Genomic DNA, 15,754 nt, shown 5'->3' with positions numbered 1-15,754 from the left:
CCAGGGTCCTGGGATCGAGCCCCATATCAGGCTTTCTGCTTGGCAGGGAGCCTGCTTCCTCCTCTCTCTCTCTCTCTCACTGCCTACCTGTGATCTCTATCTGTCAAACAAATAAATTTAAAAAAAAAAAAAAAAAAAAAAAACCACCTGCTGCACGAACTCTTGTGGGGTTTTCAACAACATTCAATGTTCAAAATGCATTTTCAGAGAAAAAGTAAGAGGAGAAATGAGTGCGTGTCTATAAAAGAGAACGTGCGCCCAGGATAACGGGTTTGGAGGAGGCTTACCCAGGTGCCAGCTACAGGCTATACGAGGTAGAGGATTAGGGGGAAACGTTCTCTTCCCTTTACTTCTGATCTTTCAAATTTTCTTTGATTTTTCTTTCTTCGGGTCTTCGTACAATGGGGAAATAGGTGTAACCAATCCAATGAAGAAGTGAACAGACCCGGGGCACCAGGGCTCAGTGGGTTAAGCCTCTGCCTTTGGCTCAGGTCATGGTCTCAGGGTCCTGGGATGGAGCCTAACATGGGGCTCTCTGCTCAGCAGGGAGCCTGCTTCCTCCTTTCTCTCTGCCTGCCTCTCTGCCTACTTGTGATCTCTCTCTATCAAATAAATATATAAAATCTTAAAAAAAAAAAAAAAAAAAAAGAAGTGAACAGACCCTACCCCACCTGAACCCCACAGGATTTCCTCGGGAACTGCAGAGCTGTGTGTGCCCATGGGGCCATGGTCAGCGGTGCTGGGTGAACCCTCACACGTGTTCACCAACACACACTCACACTGCCTCCAGCAAACCTCACGGTGATGCACACTGCCATTCACGCATGCGCACGCACACACACACACACACACACACACGGAGACACGTCACAGCCGCACCCCCACACACAAGCTCACGTCACTGCGCAGACGCACACGCGTGCACGTGTAGGCTTGCCCACGCTCGCTCACCAGCCTGCACGCCTTTGTTCCCGCTCACTCCCCACACCCACACCCCCTTGCCCTGCGCCCCACCTTCTCAATGAGGTCAATGCAGGGCTGCAGGTCCAAGCCAAAGTCGATGAAGACCCAGTCGATGCCCTCGCGCTTGTACTCCTCCTGCTCCAGCACGAACATGTGCTGGTTGAAGAACTGCTGCAGCTTCTCGTTGGTGAAGTTGATGCACAGCTGCTCGAAGCTGTTGAACTGCGGGGGGCGGCGCTGGGCTCAGTGGACAGGCATGGGGACCCGCAGAGGACCAGGGTGCATGCGACTTCACCCCCACCCACCCGGGGTGCCCCGCCCTGCAGGAAACAGAGCCCAGGGCCCCTGCGTGCACCTCAAAGATCTCGAAGCCCGCGATGTCCAGGACCCCAATGAAGAACTGCCGGGGCAGCTTGGTGTCCAAGGTCTGGTTGATCCGCGATACCAGCCAGCGGAACAGCCGGTCGTAGGTGGCCTTGGCCAGCGCCCCCACAGCAAACACCACCTGGACGTGTGCACAGCCTGGGCTGGGACCCGACAGGAAGGGGGTCCTGCCCCAGCCGTCCCCAGGGGTACCCTGGCCTGTGAGCCACTCACCTGCTCCACACTCTGGCCCTTGGTCACATACTCATTCCCTACACGCACTCGGGGGTGCAGAAGGCCCTTGAGGAGGTCCCCACTGCTGACCCCCATCAGGTAGGCAGCCTTGTCAGCACCTGGCAGGGCACACAGGTGGGTTAAGAAGGAGGTGGCCAAGAACATGGGCGCCTGGGTGCTCTACCAGCCTCTGCCTGGGGTTAGGAGAGGTGGAGTTCGGGCCAGGCAAACCATATGGCTCGGGAGGGTGAGGGTCGGGACTTGAGAAGTCAGGGGTTACAACCAGGGCTAGGTAAAACTGAGGCCAAATGTTGTGGACAAGGGTTAGGGTTGATGGTCATGGATAAGACACAGGGATCAGGGTCAAGGCTGATGGCCAAGTCAGGATCCCTCACTCTCAGTGCCGTCAGCCTCGGCCTGCTCCTCCCGCTGTTTCTGCTTGAACTTCATGTTGCCAAAGTGCAGGAGGGCCCCCACGATCTTGTAGCAGGCGCACTTCTCATCCACGCTGAAGCCCAGGATGTCCATGGCATGCTATAGCAGGGGACAGAAGGATCGGAGAAGGCCTGGGCCCACCAAGTGAAGGGCACCAGGACTGCCCCGATCTCCACCCAGCCCCCCGCTCCGCCCCCCTCCACCCCAGACATACGTCAGTGGCCATGAGCTCTTCCCCATCATCCATATTGTCCACAGTGATGACCCCCTGGCTGCAGAAGTGGTAGTCGTAGGGGTTCATAGACAGAAGCAGCATATCTGGGGGACCCGGGGAGGAGCATTGGCGGTTTGGTCGTGTTCACTCAGCTAGTCTCCTCCCCCATATCCCTGCATAAAAGGTCCTGGGGGCCACCCTGGCAGGAGACTCTGGGGCCCTCCCAGGACTTCTCTGTGGCTGAGTTTCTCACCCCCTCCCCCATGCCCATGGCTTTGCTTTCTTCATGGTTCTCTGAGGAATGAGTCCAGGCCTAGCTCCACATGGCGTGCTAGGACACTGGGAGGACCACACTCTGCCCTTTTGGGGTTTGTGAGAAAGGGAAGCTGGGCCGAGACGGAGCCACTGCTCCCCCCTTGGTGCTAGACAAAGCCTCTCCAGTCCCAGGATAGCAGAAGGGACAACCAGGGTGATGACACCCAAGGGCCCGTTTCCCAGTACGAGAAGGAGAGAACTCAACAATAACCAGAAGTCCCAGCCAAGGAGTTGGGGGGAGGGGAAGGCGGTCCCACGCTGCCTCGTGGGCTCTGACGCCCGCTCTATCCACCCCTGCCTCTCACCCTGTAGCTCTGGCTTCTTCCCAGAGAGGATCTGGTAGTAGACGTGGTAGCCTCGCTCCCCGGGCAGCTGGAAGATCACTCGCGACTTCTCCAGGAGATCTAGGAGAAAGAGGGGCACCGGCCTACCATCCCGTTTCTCCCTAGAATGGGACACCCCGGCAGAGCTGAGGGGGGCAGCGAGGAGGTGCCAGTGAGGGTCAAGGGTGAGTCGAGAGGCGCTGTGTCCACACACGAGCCTGCAGATACTGAAGGACTGAAGGGTGTCAGCGTGGGAATGTGCGTCTATAGGTCTGTGTGTCTGGCAGGGGTCGGGGGTGGGGGTTATCTATGTTTGTCTTTCATCTGTGCTTCGTCCCTTCATCCACAAACCACGCTCCTTCCCTTCAGAGCAGAGCTGGTGTGTCAGTGACACATGGAGCTAAGCTCCCACGTGTCTGCAAAGGGGTCGGTCAAGGAGCAAATGACGCCATTCCTTGGTCATCCTGTGCCTGTGGCTCATCCGTCGGGGTCTGGCCATGTGTCCCAAGGTGGGGAAAGGTCAGTGCAGGGCCTTGCTGCAGCCAGGGACCTGGTGTCCCAGTAGCGGGGCGGGTCAGGTGGGAGGGGCAACAACCCCCTAAGAGGCGGGCGTGGAGGCTTCCAGGACAGGGACTCTGTGTGTACATGAGACTGGGGCAGGTCGAGGGTACAGGCCCGCCCTACTGGAGGTCAGAGAAAGAACTGAGGTGCGGTAAAAACCCAGTCACAAGGATCCTGACTGGCCCAGTGAAGAACTGGGTCTCTATCTTAAGGTAATGGAATCTGGAAAAGGATTTTAAGCAGAAATATGATGTGATCAGATCAGTATCTGAGACAGGATCACTCCGGCTGGATGATCAAGCAAGGAGTGGAGGCTGGGAGACCTTACAGAAGCGGGTGGAACGATCCAGGTGAGAGTGGGTAGGACTGGGCAGTGGCCAGGGGATGGAGAGAAGTGCCTGGAACAGGTGGGAGCCCCAGGACTTGAGGATGGCTGCTCAGTCTGAGCGGAAAGACCCAGGCCTCCGCCCCCTTCGCCACCCCCTCCCACCCTCCCCGAGACTCACAGCTGTCAATATCGGCGGATGCCAGCTTCCCAGAGGGGCCGAAGTGAATACGGATGAACTTGCCCTGCGGGCAGAGGGGCAGGCTCAGCGGGGACCCAGGCATCTGCCGGGCACTGGCTGCTGAAAGCTCCCACCACCCCCATCTCCCTGCTGCCAACCCCACCCCCTCCCCCGCCGTGGCCACTCACAAAGCGGGATGAGTTGTCATTCCGCAGGGTCTTGGCATTGCCAAAAGCCTCCATGGCAGGGTTAGCCTCGATGATTTGATCCTCGAGGGTGCCCTGGTGACAGCAGTGTGAGGGGTCTGTCAGCCCCAGTGTCCCTGAATGGGAGACCGAGGGGCCCAACGGTGCTGGGGTTCGGCCCAAACTGGACAATCTCTTGGGTGGGGGGGGGGGGGTAAGAGGGATCCCTAGGGCCTCATTATCACTGCCTGCCCCACCGCCCCTGGCCCTATACTTACCCCAGTCTTCGTGGCCGGAAATTGCTGCAGAGAGAAGACAACATGAGAAAGTATGCAGTCTCAGCGGGCTGGTGGGTGGGGGCGGCAGTGGTTAGCGGGACAGTGAACATTAGTCACCCCAGCATGTAACCCCCACGCCCCTCCCCAACCCTGTCAGCACCGTTAGAAGGAGAAATGCTAGAAAGTGGGAAGGAGCCTGGCCCCGGCCAGCGGCCAGAAGCAAGGGGCTGTGTCTCAGGGTCTCCTGCTTGCAGCCCTTCCCCTCCCCCAGCTCTGTTTCTAGTCTCTTTCATATCCCTTCATTTTCCACTCCAAGAAGCAGCCCCTGCCCCAAAAGCCCAAGGGCTTCCTGACTAAAATCTCCTCCCCTTCAGAGCCCAGCTCAAATGCCCCCTTCTCAGGAAGGATTCCCTGTGCTCTGAGGCTAGAGGAGCCCCCTTCTGGCTGGAACCTTCTCCCCCCTCACCTCCCTCAGTAAGAGCTCTCCTCACACTTCTCCTTTGTCCTGGGATGAGCTGCTGCATCCCCATCACGCAATTAATTGCCCGTAGATTATTAGACAAGATGGCCCTGGCAGGTGCATATTATGAGCCCTAAGTCACAAATGAGGAAACTAAGACTCAGAGCAGGAAAGTGACCTCCGGGCCACACAGTTAAGTGAGGGACAGGGCAGGAACTGAGCCCAGGCGTCCTGTCTCTGACACCACAGCCACCGCACCTCTCATCTAGAGGGACCGGCTGAATTGAGGGGATCTTCCTCCCTTCCTCTCCCAGCCTCAATCTTGTCTTCTGCCCATGTCCCCTTCTTTCCCTTCCCCACCCTGGCTCCCTGCAGTCTGGGAAGAAAGGGAGAGGAAGGAAAGGGTGGGTTCTGGAATGCCAGGTGCCAGGCGGCCAAGGGACTCTGGCTATTCACTCACCTCCAGGGAGCCCAAGACTTAAAAATCCCCCCCGCCAAAGACACTGCTGGGGGAACCAAGGCTGGAGGCAAGTGGCAAGAACCCCTCCTTCCGAGATCCGTCCCCCACACTCACATTGGGGCCTTTTGAACAGGGTTCTCTATGGCAGATGTAGTCAAATTGGGGGCCAAGGGAAGGGGATTGATAAAGCTTCTTAAGTTCCAGCATCCATGGACCCTCTGAGCCAGCCTTTCTTCCCACAAACTCCCTTGCCTGACAGCCCCACACACCACCTTGCAGAGCTCATGTCTCCCCCCACCCACCCAGCTGCACCCCTGCCAGCTCTGGCCTCTTCCTGCCCTCCCTTCCGTTACTGGACCAAGCCCCAACTTTCTGCAGCATCCTCAGAGACACTGTCGGGTAGGGGGGTTCAAAAACGGGGGTGGGGAAGGGAAGGAGCAAAGAGCACCAAAAAGTCAACAGCAAAAACAAAACACCAAAAACAACCACCACCACACCAAAAAAAATAAAAATAAAAATAAAAAACAAAAGTGAAAGGAAAAACAAAAAAACAAAAGCAAGAAAATCAAATGGGGGGGAAAAAGGAAAAGGTAAAAAGAAAAACAACTTTAAATGGGGAAAAAAAAAAAAAAGGGAAAAGAAAAAGAAGAAAGAAAAATGCCCCAGAATAAAGCAAGGCTTAACAGGACCAGGAGTGGGTGCTGAGTAGGAGGTGGCCTTGGGCTTCTGGAAAGAAAAGGCAGCCCGTTTTGGGGGTGGACGAGCACACACAGAGCTCTGAACAGCTGGCCCTGGAGGCTAAGAATGAATGTTATACCCGGAAAACAAAAATAAAACATTGGTCCCCCATTATTTCAGAAATTTCAAAAATCCATACAGAAATCACAGCGTGAGAAACCACCCCCTGACCCTGGCTGTTGGGTCTGCCAAGTGGCCCTGGCTCTGGTTAGGCTCCATCAGCCTGCTTTTTGGTTGACAGCAGGTAACTGTCTTTGGTGCACGAAAACCAAGAAAACCACCACCTCGGAGTTAAAAGCTGCCTATTTGGTAAACTTTCAAAAATAAGAAGGGAAGGGAAAATTACATAAAAAGTTTAGGAACAGCTGTGGTCCTGCCCCTCTGTGTTACAGGTGGGGCCACTGAGGCACGCCCAGAATTGGGTCCCACGGTGTAGAAGAGGCGGTCACAGCCTCTCTCTTGGTCAAGCCTTGCTCAGGCCAGAGTCTGCCACCGGGGTGGGAGGCTCAGGCAGGGCTGGAGGCTCTGGGGGATCAACTTTCTAAAAAGGAATTAAAGAAAAAAAAAAAAGAAGAAGAAAGAAAAAGAAAAGAGAAACAGTGAGAAGCAGTGGAGAGAGTGGGGAGCAGCGCCCGTGTGGGCGAGTCTTACGGCCTTCTTGCCCGGCCCGTCTCCCAGGGCAGCGACGATGGCAAAGTACTGAATGACCCGCTTGGTGTTAACCGTCTTACCGGCCCCCGACTCTCCGCTTAGACGACACAAACATGAGTCACCAAAGCCCATCTGGCCACTCAAATTCCCCTCACCCCCCCCAACACCTCACCCCACAATCAGGGCCACATTCTACTTCTCCCCACCCAGCTCCCAACTCAGGACCCCCCACTGAAGACCCTCCAGGGACAGATCAACCCTCGGAGGTGCTAAGGGTTTATAAAGCAAGTCAGGGCAGAACACCTGTGTGAGATGAGAACACACTTGATGATGCCACTGTCTACTGAGCCCTAACGTCGGTGCCAGACACTGGACCAAGAGCTTTACCTGCACTGGCTCGTTGACACCTTAGAAACCCCGTAAAGCAGGCATCATCACAGCCCCTATTTTATGGGTAAGGAAATAGGACTCAGGGAAGTTATGTAAATGTCTGTGCTGTGTGCCAGGGCTGACTCCTTATAGCTCTGCATAGTAGGTAGGTAGGATTGTTCAGTTTTACTTATGGGACTCAGGGGCCCAAGGGTACCAGCACAAAATGGATGTGTGAGAACTTGAACCCAGATCCTTCTGGTTTTACAGGTCTTGCTTTTAACCACCAGACTGCATGCACACACACTCACACACAATGTTCATACTGGCTTGGCATGAACTTGGCATGTATGAATTCTACCACTTTCTCATAGGTGCAAATGAAAAATCAAAATAAGATTCAGAGGTAAGGAGACTGTAAGGAGGAAAGGGAAAGTCATCTCCTCCCTCCCATCGAGTCAGAACCATAATTTTTCAAAATTTTCGAAAGATCAAGGGGGGCAGGAGCAATTCCAGGTCCTGGTGGGGAGGGAGTATCAGGGCTGGTGATCACTCCAGTGCTTGGGGATCCCTTCCCTGTCCACTACCCCATAATGCATCTGCCCAGAAAGGGGACAGAGAATATGCTCTAATTTAGCTTGGATACCAGCTCCAGGTGGTAGAGGGCCTGCCCTAAGTGCTTTGGAAATCAACCCTGGGAAATGATTTTAGTTCCACTCCCCTCTTGCCAGGTTGCCAGCACTTCCCACCACACCCCCAGAGCCCCACACTCACGTGATCAGCATGGACTGGTTCTCTCGGTCTGGAGGAAAGGGTAGGAGATAGAGAAGTTAGCCAAGGTAGGGAACCAGTCACAGGTGCAACACTGTATATCCATGGCCCTGGGGCAGGCCCTCCACCACCCAGGGCCAAAAAGGGAAGGACCAAGTGGGATCATCCAGACTGTGACCAGCTCCCACTTGGAAAGACAGAACGCTATGCTGGGAGTGTCCAGCAGCATCAAAAGGGAAGCAGTACACGTGGAGGGGAAGGGGTCCTTTACAGGGGCCTCCCTGGATTGGGGGTAGAGGTCTTGGGTGAGGGAAAGGAGTCCAAGCGGCTCTTACTGCGCAGCATGTCATTGTAGGCGTTATCTGCCACTGCATATATGTGGGGTGGGGCCTCCGAGCGGCGCTTTCCCTTGTAAGCAGCCACTACGGAGGCCGTGTACACCGGGAGCCATTTGTAGGGGTTGATGGTGACACAGAAGAGGCCCGAGTACGTCTGAGGAGAGAATGTAAGGTGGGTTATTGAAGGCCAAGTTCCTACCCTCCGGCCCCAGCCCTCAAGAAACCTTCCCTGGCCCCAGCAACATGCCCCAAGCGGCTGTCCGTGCCCGCCCCAGCCCTCACTCCGGCCCGCAGCCCGAGGCCCCACCTCCACATTGCCACTCCAAGCCTCTAGCTCCAGCTCCGCCCCTGCACTCCAGGAGCCGATCCCCCTTTAGCCCCGCCCCCGCCTGGAGCCCCGCCTCCCCAGGGCCATGACATCACCCTGTCCCACCCTTAGCCCCGCCCCTTCCCCCGTGGCCCAGTCCCCACAGCGCACGGGCTCTTCCCCTAGCCCCGCCCCTACCTCTGTGGCCCCACCCCCGCCGCCCGCAGCCCGGACCGTGGCTCACGTAGATCATCCAGCGAGCATAACGCTGGCGCAGGTTGTGCAGCACTGCCGCCTCGTTGAGGTGCGTCATCATGGCCATGTCCTCCAACAAGTCGAAGCGGGGCGGGTTCATGGGCTGCAGCTCTGCTTCACGCACCATCAGCACCTGTCCGGGCGGCCATATCGTGGGAAGCCTTAACACAGGGTGGGGTGGCAGACCGGCAGGAGCCGACTAACCTCAACCTCTTACCCCTGTGCAACCCCCCACCTCATTTCATTAAGTTTGCTAGCTCCAGCTAGTAAGGTGCTGCACCCCAGGAGACAGAGAAGCTAATCCCAAAAGAGGGGAGCCAAACCTTTTGGTCTTTGGTCTCCACATTGACTCTGCCCCCAGTAGCCTCCGACTTGATCTCGGCCTCCACATAGGCATCCTGTTCATCCGGTACCCAGACCCTCTTCTTCCCTGGTTGGGGGGAGAACATTGGGGCTTGAGAAGGCTGAGGCACATCTGGGGCTGGGGGCCCAGCTGCAGTTCCCAAGCCATGTCAATAGAGCTATGCCCCTCCCATGAGCCCCTCTGCCAGGATGCAGGGAATAGACAGAGAAGATCCTTCCACACCCAGGATCCTGGAAGGGTAGAGCAGGGAGAGTCTACCGGGATCTCTTCAGAGGGCTTCCCTGACTGAGTTAACAGTCTCTTACCACCCACTTGGGTTCAGATTCCGGTTTTTGCCTTATCTACCCTGCGACCTTGGGAAAATCCCTTTCTCCTGGGTCTGTTGCCTCCAAGGCAAAATATTATGGGCATCTCCTGAGGTCCCATACGGAGCAGCCCTCAACATCAGGAACATAATTCTAGGTTCTTCCTCCCCCGTTTTGCTGAAAACTCAAACCCACTTCTTCTAATTCCGTGTCTTACCTGGCCAGCTGGTCCCCAAGCTTCAGGGAACCCCTATGTCACGGTGGTTAAAGGCATGGACTGAGATTGCAGACAGCCGGATTCTGTTCCCTGTCCTGCTACTTCTAGCCAAGTGCCTTAGTCAGGACCAGCTACATAACTTGCAGGCCCTGGTGTTAAAATGCAGGTCCTTTGTTGAAAAAATTATTACGAATTTCAAGATGGTGATTCCAGAGTGTTAAATCAAGCAGGAGGCCCTTCAGCAGCAGAGCTTGCACGCCCATGAAGCTGGCTTTGGCCCTGGTCCCCACCCCTCCCCAGGTTGTTGAGATGATGCATGGGAAGTCATCCACTCAGCCTGACACAAAATAAGCACTTGGTACACATTGCCTATTGTTATTATTGTCCTATGAGCAAACCAAGTCATAAATAGTAGTCTTTATTCCTGTCTTTGGCTCTATAGAAAGCACTAAAAATAACTCAGGTTAAAAAAGCACAGGTTTTATGGACACCAGCCTACATCCATAACAGTTGCTCTCATCTTGGAGGCCTCGGGCTCCAGCCACAGCCTGCTGCTCCGGAAGACAGGGAATACGGTCCCATTTTACAGAGGAGCAAACCGAGGCTTGCTCACAAACATGCGTAATGCACACAGGGTCTCTGAGAACGTAGCCTTAGGACCCTGGACTCTGAGGCAAAGGGCCAGGGCTAAAGCGGTCATGCCAGAGTGCTCCTTCAGCCCTGAGCTCAGTGCCACCACCCCTCCCCACTCCCGTTCTGAGTTCGTAAGGGCTACACTGTGGCTGTGCTCTCCTGCCTTCACTTACCATCCCATGGGACAGTGTGCACCTTCATCAGGTCCTGGTAGTTCTGGCGGAGGTACCGGGCAGACTCCCCAAGTTCACTGACATCCATCATGGTGGTGGCACGGAGAGGTAGAGGACGAGGGACTAAAAATTTTGGAGGTTCAAGGCAGTCCAAGGCATCAGGCACTGGAAGATGGCAGCAACGGAGGAACTAAGGGCCCCGGGGCCCCAAACTGGGACATGATTCAAAACCCAAAAGGCCTAATACTCAGCGATTCCCTGGGGGTCCCCATCTCAGCCTCCCTGGTGAGCCCCCAATACACACACACACACACACACTCAAACACCAGAGCATCCTTCCCGCGGATACAGAGACTCTTGCCCACCCATGGGGACCCTCAGCCCTTGGTTCCAACTTCAGCCCTGATCACCCACCTCAGCACTACGGTGAGGGCTGGGAGCTGCGCCACCCCCTTTTATTGCCACCGTCAAGGTCAGCGGAGGAGAGCTATGTCAGCAATCTCCACGTGTTACAGCCCCCCCAGCCTGGCCACAGGACACAAAAGGCAAATTCCCTTTTATCTCTACCAGCACAGCCCCTGGGCTATTTTTACCTCCCATTGTCATGGGATCACAAAAGCAGAGAGAGACACTCAGTATTACTAAGTGATAGGGAGGCTGGGATTCAGAGACCAAAGGGGCAGGGACAAAGCCAGGAGACATCTGAGAGAACCGAGGAGCTCCAAGAGAGAAACTGAGTCACAGGGACTCTGATCCATCCAGAAAAAGACTCATACCCCCAGAAACAGAGAGCAAGGAGACTCAGAGAGGAAACCACAGAATGCCTTTTGGGGCCATTTGGCACAACCCTCTTGATACATCCAGAGAAACTGAGGCCCAGAGAAAAGAAATCACCGGCAAGTCTCACAGATATGCCACAGCAGAGACCTGAACAAAAAGAGAAGCAGAGAGAGTGAGACATCCCTCTCCAATATGGGATGTGGTGTCTTTCTTCCCCACCTCTACCCCATCTCCCTGGGGTCCCCTAGGGAAATCATACATGAAGAAAACTAGACCAGGGACCACAGGCATGAAAGAGTAATTTGGCTGAAGAGAAAGCAAAATGAGGAAATCAGAACACTTAGGAGATATTCACGATTCCCAGGACACCAAGTTCTCACTCTCGGCCCCCTCCTGCACCCCACTCTCACCAAGGGTTGAGCACACTGGCGTTCAGTCTGTTTTAGATGGGCTTCGGGATACACCAGGCCACTTCCAGGCTCTCCTGTCCATCACCCCATTCAGGACCTGGTGACACCACAGAATTTCAGAGTCAGAGAATCAAAGGATCCTGGAACCTGAGACAGTGGACATGTAGAAGCACACAGGTGCAGAGCCAGGAGTCCAACCAGATGTCAGGCTGAGCTCCCACAGAGAAATCCTCCATACCAACTGGCCACCGATTCCAAATACATGGACATATCTATACTCTATAAAATATATAGAAAATGGGGCACCTGGATGGCTCAGTGGGTTAAAGCCTCTGCCTTGGGCTCAGGTCATGATCCCAGGGTCCTGGGATTGAGCCCTGCATCGGGCTCTCTGCTTAGCGGGGAGCCTGCATCCTCCTCTCTCTCTCTGCCTATTTGTGATCTCTGTCTGTCAAATAAATAAATAAAATCTTAAAAAAATAAATAAAATATATAGAAATAATTTCAAGGATACATTTTCCACCGTATGTAGTTCAAAGCTGGTGAAACTAATGCAGGTTGACAAAAGTGGAAGAGGGGTCCTTTGGGGGACAGTAATGAAGGAATAAGGCACGAGAGAAGCCTCTGGAATGCAGGAAACACTAAAGACTGATAACAGAAGTGGGGGGGGTGGTACACAGGTATGTTCACCCTGTGAAACTAAAAGAGCTGTGCGTGGAAGATGTACGTATTTTATTGCTTGTGTGTTATAGGCAAAGTATGTTTAAAATGCATGGCCAGATTTGGCAGTATCTGTTAAAATTACAAACGCCCAGACCCTTTCTGAAACATATCCTACAGAGATTCCATGATATGAAATGATACAGGTCTCCTTTGGGTGATGTTTAGACTGTTTCCCAGTCTTTGTGCCAACCAAAGGGCAAGAGCTTGGTCTATGTCCCCCAGTACCTTACGGAGCATCTGCCCATAGAAGAAAGTCAGTAAATCTTTGCTGAATGAGTGTAAGAACTGAACTTGATGGACAGTTTAAGATTATAGGGTTGTACTCTCATGGGGTCAGAGACAAAGGGGCTATGCTTGAGCAATTTATAGGAAGCTCAGGAGGTGGGGAAACCCTACGTGCTGTTCGGAGATGCTCAGACAGAAGGTTTCTTTTCTCGGGCCCCAGCAATCGAATTAGCCTGGAGAATCAGAACCTCTAATGAGCCTAGTTTATACCAAATACGATGTGGGTCTGAATTCTAGAATTACCTGCTCAGTGTATACACCTGGGGCTGAGAAACCATCCAGAAGAAATGGGTCTGGCATTGCCCTGTAGGTTTGCTTCTACTGCTCGGGGCCCGCCATCCTGCTGAGATGACGCAGACAAAAATGACAAAGCACTGGGGAGATCCAGAATGCACCCGAGAGAGGCACCAACTGCCACGATCTGCAAGGACATAAATATGCAACTGAACTTCTGTACGTGAAGAGCTGTCTGGGAGCAGAGGGAGCCTGTGTGGTTTGTGGTGGACTCAAAGCAGGCCCACGGGGTGGTTATAAGGGAGCGGTTGGGATACACACACAGAAAGGGGCTCTCGCATCCTTAGAGCCAGTCAGCAATGGAGGAGGCTGCCGAGAAGAAAATGAGCCTGCCGACAGCAGTGAGGAACCATGCACAGGGGGCACAGGGCTTGCAGCTTTAGACTGGGTAACCTCAGCTGCTCCGACTTTAGGACCCTAGGATTCTAGAACCACCGGAAGCTTCATCTCTTCATAATCACCTTCTCATCCCAACTAACTCACCCACAGAATAGCTACTGTAGACAGTCCAAAGTCCTTCTTCCTGCCTGTACTTCCCAAGATTAGGAGTACCAAGCCAAGACATGTATGCACCTTGGTTTACAATCCTGGAGTGTTAAAACTGGGGTCACTAGAGCCCTGGAGTGCTAGAATCCAGGGGCAGAAGACTTGAGGCAAATACGACAAAATGTGTACAATGCTTTGTTAATTGTTCTCTGTACTTTCCTGTATCTTTTATATCCCCCTCACCTCTGCTTTCCCCTCTCTCCAATTAAAGACAGCAGGGCATGAGAAATCAGAACATCAAGCCTGAGAGGGAAATCATCCCATCTAGACCCTCAGCTGAGCTGAGGACATGGAGGCCCTGATGGGGACGGAGGGAGCCCGGGCCAGACTCTGGGACCCCACCCCCAAGGTGAGTGCTCTACCCGCCCCACCCGCCCCCCGCTGCGGGTGCCAGCAAAGGAGAAAGCAGTCATGGTGAGAACCACATGGGGGCCGCTGGGGCACCCACGGCCTGGCTTTCAGTATGTCCAGCCACCTCAGCTGTAGGGACTCTCTCCAGAAATCACTCTGAGAACCACACTTCTCAAGGGACTTTATTAAGGTGCTGATAGTGCTAGGAAGGACTGTCAAGGAGGTACTCCAGCCTCAGTGCTCCTAGGCCCCCAGACCTAGGCGGCTCCGATTTCCCTAGGTTGAGGGTCTATTGCTGCCTTTCAAGGTGACAATGCTGGAAGTCCCCTACCTACAATCCTACAGCAGAGCCAGGGAACCTTGGGCCTGGCTAGGAACAGAGTTGGAAAGGAAGGGCAAGATCCAGGGTAGAGAGCAAAGTGGCCAAAGATAGGGATACACAGTCTTGGGATATAGGGGAGCTGGGGCCAAGCTGGACATCGGGGGACCAGGTGTCCCCAGTTTCTATCGAAGGTATCAATCAACAGTTGCCATGAGTCCTGGAGCTCACAGCTCAGTAGCAGCCAGAACTGGAGGTAGCCACGGAGCCAGGGCTGTTTGGGGGAGATTTCCATGAGCAATGAGCTGATGCGGCAAAGCCCAAAAGGGACATCGGACCTCGGGCCTCTCTGGCTTCTGCTCTTCTAGCCACTGGGGGTACGGAGTGTTAGGAAAAGCAAGGGCAGATACGGAGACCAAGAGGATGTGATTTGGGACCCATCCCCGTCAGAAATGCATCTGTCACCAACATACCTCAGTGCCTAGAAGTCCTTCTTTGATAAAGATTATCAAAAGACTGGGTTAAAATGCTACTTCAGCCAATTCAACATGCTTCTGGCAGCTTCTTTTCTGTGTCTAGGACGGGAACACAATCCTCATTGTCCAGGAAAGAAAACACACCCAGGGGCGCCTGGGTGGCTCAGTGGGTTAAGCCGCTGCCTTCGGCTCAGGTCATGATCTCAGGGTCCTGGGATCGAGCCCCGCAACGGGCTCTCTGCTCAGCAGGGAGCCTGCTTCCTCCTCTCTCTCTGCCTGCCTCTCCGTCTACTTGTGATTTCTCTCTGTCAAATAAATAAATAAAAAATCTTTAAAAAAAAAAAAAAAAAGAAAACACACCCAGAGGAGGTGTCAGAATGGAGGAGTCTGAAGGACAAGGGCAAGTCCGACACCCAGTCGGGCAAGGAGAGGGCCATGACAACAAGGCCCCATCCCATTCCCTCACAGAGCAGCCGTCGATAAACAAGCAAGTCATGTTTTCCAAGGGAATTAAGGATCCTGACACATGCTATGAAGAGCCCACAGTAACTCGGTGGAGAGTTGGGGGCTGGTGCGATTCAGGGTGGTCAGGGAGGGTCTCTGAAGAGGGGACATTCAAGGTGAGACCTGAGAGGACTGGAAAGAGCCAGAGGAGGAATATTCTGAGCAGAAGGAACAGTTACTACAAAAGCCGTGGAAACTACAAAAGAGGTGGAAAACGACTTGGTGCATTTGAGGCCCTGACACCACACTAGGGTCCCTGGAGCAGGGATGGGGGAGGGTTTTATAAGGTGAGGTGACCCAGGCAGTCAGGGGCTGGGTTGCCAAGAGTCCTCTAGGACTTGGAAGGGACTCTGAACCTTCCAGCAAGTACAACGGAAAGCTGTCCGGACAGGAGAAGAAGTGGTTGGAGACTGAGTGCTGACCGCCCCTGCCGCCGTCTGGAGAATGGACTGGAAACAGTAAGGAGGCCCTGGCCATCCCGGTGAGAGGCCCTGGCCGTCCCGGTGAGAGGAGGTCACCGAAGGGAAGGGAGAGGGGATGCAGAACAGGAACCCAGACTCCAAGGCTGGGGCAGCCCCACAGGGAGGGGCCTCCGGACAGAACAGTTGGGACTAGACTGTGAAGGGCTTCAGAAGCCAGATCAGGGTT

At 54.3% G+C, this 15,754-nt stretch overlaps 1 protein-coding gene across 4 annotated transcripts in view; it reads right to left on the bottom strand.

Moving 5' to 3' along the window:
- Positions 1–15,754, bottom strand: part of MYH7B (myosin heavy chain 7B) — a 41,845-nt gene that overhangs the window by 13,004 nt on the left and 13,087 nt on the right. Inside the window, exons 5-20 of one of the 4 annotated variants that reach the window (XM_082746151.1) lie at positions 12,860–12,959; positions 10,419–10,583; positions 9,050–9,156; positions 8,716–8,859; positions 8,162–8,318; positions 7,830–7,857; positions 6,687–6,783; positions 4,378–4,401; positions 4,103–4,195; positions 3,915–3,978; positions 2,830–2,928; positions 2,210–2,313; positions 1,956–2,094; positions 1,561–1,679; positions 1,319–1,468; positions 1,015–1,185 (exon numbers count right to left, since the gene is read on the bottom strand). In XM_082746151.1, the coding sequence (XP_082602277.1) occupies positions 1,015–1,185; positions 1,319–1,468; positions 1,561–1,679; positions 1,956–2,094; positions 2,210–2,313; positions 2,830–2,928; positions 3,915–3,978; positions 4,103–4,195; positions 4,378–4,401; positions 6,687–6,783; positions 7,830–7,857; positions 8,162–8,318; positions 8,716–8,859; positions 9,050–9,156; positions 10,419–10,509 (1,587 nt within the window). In that variant the 5' untranslated portion in view covers positions 10,510–10,583; positions 12,860–12,959. The other 3 variants (XM_082746150.1, XM_082746153.1, XM_082746152.1) reach the window with 3 other exon arrangements.

This window comes from Mustela nivalis (assembly GCF_964662115.1).
Source record: "Mustela nivalis genome assembly, chromosome: 8".
Lineage (NCBI taxonomy): Eukaryota > Metazoa > Chordata > Mammalia > Carnivora > Mustelidae > Mustela > Mustela nivalis.
Note: the sequence above shows the minus strand (reverse complement) of the source record. Positions and strands in the feature narration are given on the sequence as shown.